The sequence below is a fragment of the Acomys minous genome (assembly GCF_964271855.1).
Source record: "Acomys minous genome assembly, chromosome: 7".
In the NCBI taxonomy this organism is placed as follows: domain Eukaryota; kingdom Metazoa; phylum Chordata; class Mammalia; order Rodentia; family Muridae; genus Acomys; species Acomys minous.
In genome coordinates this window covers 108998822-109006261 of record NC_140488.1, presented here as the reverse complement: position 1 = coordinate 109006261, position 7440 = coordinate 108998822, and the positions used below count along the sequence as shown (strand labels likewise).

General features: G+C 39.6%; 1 protein-coding gene across 2 annotated transcripts in view; it reads right to left on the bottom strand.

The window, feature by feature from the left end:
* CYBB (cytochrome b-245 beta chain) overlaps nucleotides 1-4659 on the bottom strand; it is a 38528-nt gene extending 33869 nt beyond the window's left edge. For both annotated transcript variants that reach the window (XM_084790342.1, XM_084790343.1), the window contains exons 1-3: nucleotides 4430-4659; nucleotides 2199-2294; nucleotides 482-592 (exon numbers count right to left, since the gene is read on the bottom strand). In XM_084790342.1, the coding sequence (XP_084646468.1) occupies nucleotides 482-592; nucleotides 2199-2294; nucleotides 4430-4474 (252 nt within the window). In that variant the 5' untranslated portion in view covers nucleotides 4475-4659. The remainder of the gene's footprint in view (nucleotides 1-481; nucleotides 593-2198; nucleotides 2295-4429) is intronic.
* Between the last annotated feature and the right edge of the window lie 2781 nt (nucleotides 4660-7440).

Genomic DNA, 7440 nt, shown 5'->3' with positions numbered 1-7440 from the left:
CATTGATTGTGCTTGAGATATTACACAGAAAATATGTTTTCTCTGACATAATTTTAAAAACATTCCTGAACACTTAGTTCCTAAATGTCATATGTCTGGCCCATATACTCCTACACATATATATTTAGTTCCTAAATGTCATATGTCTGGCCCATATACTCCTACACATATATATTTAGTTCATTACTATTGTTTATGCATAGTTTCATTAGCTGCTTTTCAAAATTTCCAAGTTAAATGATTGTTCCAGAAAACTCTACCCTCAAATAGTATAATATATATGTATGTATGTATGTACATTTGTATATGTATAAGTAGATGTAGATGCAGATGTCTATAATGTATATCACGGCACGGGGACGCTTATGGATATTCTACACAAGCGGAGCATCACAAAGCATTACTTGGCTCTTCCTTAGAAAGAGCATTTGGCATGATAGATTTGAAAAGGTGAGGCACGCAACAGAATGTTCACTCTTACCGCACTGGAACCCCTGAGGAAGGAGAGCAGGTTTCGACACACTGGCAACAGGATCAGCATGCAGTTGAAATTGAGGCAGGCTGCCGGTGCCCGGGCCAGAGCCAGTGCTGACTAGAAGGGAGGAGAAAAGACTCTGGTGAGGAAAATAAACATACTCCTCTTGCCTGGGACCCCAGAAAGCTCCTCCAAGGTTTCAGGAAAGGAATTTGCTTTGTAGCATAAGACTTTCTCTTGGGATCTATTTGTATGCTTTGTTTTAACCCAAAACTGCCTTTTGACCCCAACTCCACATTTGAAAGTTTCAAACATCAAGAGAAGTGGAACAAATTGACTTTGAGTTCTTGTTTATCCATCTCCCAGACTACACCTTTGAAATTTTACTATGCTTTATCACATATCTATCTCCCTCCCCCCTTGCCCCCCCCCCCCCGCCTTTCTCCATCAGAGGACATCAGCTGTCCTCCTATGTTTCGATTGCTCTCCACCTTACTCCTTTGAGACAAGGTCTCACCTTGAACCGAGAGCAAACTGTCTTTTGTATAGTCTGATGTTCAGTAAGCTCCAGACATGCTACTGTCTCAGCTACTCCCTTCTCTATCCAGTAGTGGGTATACAGGTATAGGTAGCATGTAGTATATAGTGTATAGTGTATAGTATATAGTATATGCTATAGGTACATGTGCTCATACTTGGCTTTTTACACGGGAGCTGGGGAACGAAACTCTTCTCCCCATACTTGTGCAATAAGAACTCCTATCCTTTGAGTCGCCCCCTGCCTCTTATATATTTGATACCTTTTAAAGTAAGTTGTATGCATCACTTTATTTCCTTGTAAACCTTTGAGCATGCCATACCATTAGCATGAGGATGGTATCAAAACTAGGTCTTTGGTTTGAAACAAAGTTCCCACACTTAGACCTTTACTGTAACTTAAGTTGGTATGATGTAATACTTGGGCAAAATTGGTGTAGCGATATCTAAAGATGTTGCCTATTATGCAGAGAGAACAGATCAGCATGAATACCCTAGAGACAATTTTAATAATGTCATATGCTTGTTTGATGATATTTATACATATGATTATAGCATTATTAATGTAAATAATTAATATTTTCAGCATTGGATAATAAATGGTGTGCTCTGGGAGTGGCTGCTGTTGTAATTATTTTCATTTGTGATGAAGAGAGCTGACAGTTCAAGGAAATAGATATTACTTAAGGAAACTCAAGGACCTCCACTCTGCTGGCCTACTGAAATGATGTAGTGCATGAACAAGTTCCTCAAAGTCTACAGCTGTAGCTCGAGCTTGACCTTCTCAAAATCATTTCACATGTCATTAGGAGGACAGCTTCCCCATGGGAAAAAAGTGATATGAACCACAACGCTTAGACAAAAGCACAGAGAATTTCACTTGCCACATCAGTGTCATCCTTGTATGGATGGCTCCCAGTAGGCTTTCCATCCTACAGATTCTATGTTAAGCTCAGCACATACTGGTGGAGAGGTATGTGGCTAGACCCTCTACCTTACTTCAGCTTGTTACACTGGCAGGCCCTAACAGACTCTTGCCAAGGAATTTGCAGTTGGGTGAGTAAAGCTGGTGGTGGTGTCTTAGTTGATCAGAATATTTACTTCAGATCTTAAAAGGAATAAACATAAGTACAACTGACCACAGTGGGAGCTGGACAATACTGCATGAGGTAGAAGGTATACTCACCCCAAGGAGTTTTCGGGTATAATTGTACTTAGGTCCATCATCATAAACTTTGTAGTAATTGATAAAGAGGAAGACGTTCAACCCCAACCACACCAACTGCACAAACAGAAAAGGTTGTATGAGGTTTATATCTCCCAAGAGGTACATTCCATATGACACCGGAGTCAAATCAAGGACAGGACTTCCCCAAGTTCAGACTTTGGCAAAGGTCTGCGTGCAACTGGCTTAGTGTCAAGTCTTTCCTGGTCCAGTAATTGACTTGTTTTGTGCAATTGCTTTACTACCTGGTCAACACACTAAATTAATAGCAGTCTTGTCTCTTTTCTCTTTCCTCTTCTTTTCATATTAACCCCAGACAAACAGGTAACAGTGGTTGCTAAGTAACATAAGAACGGATAGAAATAAGGTATAATTGCTGTCTCCCATCTTGAAGGCAAGGGGATGAAGGTTATGGAATTTAAAAATGAATATTCTAGATTTTAAGCTCACGTTTGATCCCACCAACAACTTTATCAAGGAATGATACTGTTCAATCTTCTACCTTCAGCTCCACTATGGCTTTTCTTCAATATTAAATTTTTAGTTATTAATAGTAGCTATTAAATACTCATGGATGCTTCATAGCAGTCTCTCTGTACAAAGAAGGTGCTACAGAAACTTCATTTCTTACTTGCCATTTTCCTTAACTCTGGATTTCTAAGCCATGTCTTTGCTTTCATGCATATGCATACATAATTTAAAAGATTACCTCCTGGGGAAACTATAATTAGAATGAAAAATATTTCAATTTGTTTCTTTTTTGTTTGTTTTTTTTCACCGAGACAGGGTTTCTCTGTGAAACAGTTCTGACTGTCCTAGACTCACTTTGTAGATCAGGCTGGCCTTGAACTCACATCAATTGACCTGCCTCTGCCTGGTCTGCTGGGATTAAAGGCATGTGCCACTACACCTGGCTCAATTTGTTTCTTAAGTAAGTAATCTTCTCTTAAAATGGTACTACATAGTCAAGACTACAGCTTCTAATCTTCATGTTTCTATCCTGCATTAGGATGTTGGTTTGGCATGAACTATGTTTCAATAAAGTATTTGATATTTTAATTTTAACTGTGCTAGTAATGTATTAATATCTCCAGAACTCAAAGAGTCCATGTATTACATGGTAAATCTTTACAAAACTTCTATTCATAAGTGATATTTGGTTTGCTTTTTGTTTTGTTTTGTTTTTTGTTTTTGTTTTTTGAAGACAGGGTTTCTCTGTGTAGCCTTGGCTATCCTGTACTCACTCTGTAGACCAGGCTGGCCTTGAACTCACAGAGATCTGCCTGCTTCTGCCTCCTTAAGTGCTGGGATTACAGGTGTACACCACTGTGTCTGGCTCTCTCATAAGTGATTTTTAATATCATGCTTCATTGGCTGTTTGCAAGGGTATTTAGATATCACATTTCTTCCTATTCAATTCATCCATAATTGCTTTGTTGAGAACACTAAGTGTTCAGAACAGAAATCAATGTGTAGCCAAATATTAGCTACAATCTTACTTCCAAAACTGTTTCTCAAGATACATTAATAGGCTTAGATATAGTTGAGTATTATATACATACTTTATATGTCCATAAACTAATATAATATTTAGTCTGCATATGTATGATTCTAGAAAACTTATTTCAATTATTTCATCTTGATTTGTTGTAAAAATTCACAAACAACTACATTTCATACCTCATAAGGGGGAAAATGTACTTGTTTTAAAAAGAAATATGAGAACTCTAATTTTTCAGTGTTATGCCTGAAATAAAGACACGTTTCCTATCCAAGTAATCCATAAGAATAAATGTTATTCAGAAAAGAGTACAATTTTACTTGACCATTTTAAGTAGTTAACATAAAAACTGGAGAAATTTAACTCTGAATAGTCAAGAAAAAAACATTCTCAGAATTAGAGATCTTTAGTATGAGCTATCTTTTATGCTGTCTGCTAAATGCTAGCTAACCTCATAGTCTTAGGAAATCAGAAATAAACAGGGAGAAATGGGAGCTACTGATGCATATTTTTAATTAAGAAGCTTTGGATGGGAGAACTAACTCAATCTACTTACAAATACATGTTTGTTCACAGAGCAAATACATTTCTTAAGCAAATCACAATAATAAAATCAATCGCTCTATTTGAGCTTCTAACCGAACCCAACATGTCCAAAAAGCCTTGTAATGGATCTGGTTTTGGTACTTACAATGACAAAGATGGAGAGCCCCTCATTCACAGCCCAGTTCCCCATGGCAGCGAGGCTTATGTGTGCTGGGCCTGCCTTTCTCCTCTGCTGGGCTGCTTCTTTGCAGGAGGAAATGAAAACAGTGGCCTTGGGGCAATAGGTTTCCTTTTCTAGTATCAGAAATTAGCTAATCATTGGTCAACTGCAAGCCTGTTTCCATAACAAATTTACATCTTCAAACCACACAAAAACTACAGAAAGAAAAAAAAAAGAGATCCCATGATTCGATCACAAGTAAATACACTGGAAAAGGCAACCAACCAGGTTTTACATTTTGTTTTATTATTTGCCAGATTATTTGTGTAGTTTATGGATGTATTGTACACAGTGAATTATTATTTTTTAACTAACTAGTCACTTACTAGCAATTTTCAAGTTATCCAGCTAGCCATGTCTTGGTGCTGGGTAAAACATATTAAACACATATGACATCTTTGACAGGCTTTACAACCATATTTATTCTCATTGGGTAAAGTAAAAAAAAATTATATTTTAAATTATATTGTGTTTGCGAGTTGGAGCATACATATACATACACATGTATGCACATACAGAAACATTCTTGTGTACACATACACATGTAAAGTAGGTTCCATTTTGTGATTACATTTACAGATGAGGAAACTGAGACCCTGAACAAGTGAACTTACTTGGACCCAGTTACAGTGCCAAGGAATAATGCAGCTGGTTATTTGAAGTCCAAACAATCGACGTCACCTGTAAAGAAAGATACCAGAAAAAAAGCTAAGTGTGTAAACATGGTCAGATCAAAGGCATGTCAGCGTGTGGCAGATGCTAAAGCTAGTCTGTCTTCAAGACATGAAACACAAGGTTCTGATGGTGAAAGTTGACTGACTGTACAAACATGGCTGTTCACTAGTTACAGCTGATAGAGAACTTCCAGAAGCAAAGTGGAGCAGTGGAAGAGGACGAAGGAACAAAAAAACACAGGTAGAAACTCTCTCAGTTGCTGTCTACAAACTACATGAACAGCTCCTGGGATTGTGGCAATTAGTAAAACAGTGTTTTTTGTTTTTTGTTTTTCACTGCATGATAGTTCAAGAAAGGTATTCTGACCTTCTCCGTGGCAAGTAAAACATGTAAAACCCACAGAAAAGCAAACTGACCTCCTGGGCTCATTCCCACAGTCGAGAGATTCCAAGAAGCACAGTTAGAAAATCAGACCGTGGGCAACTTTTGTGTTTCCGTGTTTCCTGATCTGTGGGCCTACTCTCTCCAGCACTGCTGTCTGTCAGAGGGAACTATATTTGTCAGCCAGGTTAGATTGACGTCTTCTGGTTGGTTTTGCTAAACTGGAGTAGAGGAGAGGCCACACTCTCCTCCTGCGGAAGAGGCATTTACCAGGTGGACTCACTTGCTGCCGCCTTCAGCTTCGCCGAGTTAGACCTCCTTCAGTGTACTGAACACCTGCTAGGCAGTGGCACTGCAGGGCTCCACGCTGCCAGATGGCCCTGGCGCTGAGTGGGGGTGGGGGGTAGGGTTAGACAACCTCCTCCCAGTTCCTCTCTCGCTGAGAAGCAACCACTTCCTGTAGTGGCTCGCTCTCGCTCTCTCTTGCTCGCTATCTCTCTCTCTCTCTCTCTCTCTCTCTCTCTCTCTCTCTCTCTCTCTCTCTCTCTCTCTCTCTCTCTCTCCCTCCCTCCCTCCCTCCCTCCTCTCTCTCTCTCTCTCTCTCTCTCTCTCTAAATGTTGCCTCTTGACCCCTGCTGGGATTCTCCACTTTTCCATCATTCATGTAACACTTTCCTGCTATGAAAGTCCCGCTGTTGAAATAGAGTAGTTTCTGGCTTTGAATTGGATTTTGAAATAAACCAATTCAGTTGAGGACTTATATTTGTTCATGTAACTAAGGAAGTGGAGTCATATATGCCTAAACAATAATAAAAGATCATAAACCCGAGTTCTCTTTATCTTCGCCGCTCTCTAGACTCCTTCTTCAGGATGAATGCTGATCCTTCCAGCTTTTCAAAATGTAACAAGGTCTTCTCTCCTGTACCATCCCCATCTTTTCTCTTTCCCTACCTAATGGTTCACCGTCCCTTGCTCTAAGGCTTCACGCTTTCCCTACCATTTTTCCTCTGCTTCCTGAAGCCTGTGCTCCTCCTGAAGAAGACATGAGAGCACCATGAACGTTCGCATACGAAGAAACAGGATTTTCTATTTCTTATAAACACATTTCTTGAACAACTCCCCCCCCCCTTTCCTTCCCTCTAAAAATTCAGAAGAAATTTCAGAAAAAGGAAGTATTTTTCCAGGGGTAAGCAGCCATTCCCTTCTACTACTGTCCTTCCCCTTAGGAAAATAATCACAAATCTCTGAGTAGCATTTTCATGAGTGCTTAAGGGCCTCAATCAGGTTCACAGCTGGAGAAGATCACTTGCAAGGAAAAGTAAAAATCTTTCTTCCATGGAAACTAACTTCCCTCTTGAGAAGACTTTAAGAAAGCTGCATTGAGGGAAGGGTGATAAAGGAGCAATGGGATTAACTGTGTAGCACTGACTACACAAGGAGAGAACGGAAAAAGTAGAAAAAGTAAACCTCTGTATTAGCTAATGGGTGGTAGCTAACGGCTCATCTTGTCCCAATCCCTTCAGCTTCCATGGGCTCTTGAAACTGTTGGCCTTCAGTTGCACTGTGGAAAACGTAAGCATAAACTCACAATCCCCTTGAGACCAAGAAGAGAGGCAGTCCCAAGTTTCAGAATATTCCCTGATTTCGCCTCCTGGACACAGTTCTGTCTTTTCTGTCTTGATAGCTCAATTTGCAAATTAGGTTTCCCACAATTTCAAGAAGAGCAATTCCTATAGAAAGGGAGAAATGTAACTACACCAAAAGTCCGGATGAATTGTGTTCCTGGTGCTGCTGACACTTCTTTTGTAGCTAGCTTGTGTATGCTAGATTTTCCAGAATTGTCATGTTCTGGCAAAATCTGCAACTATGAGCTATGGTTG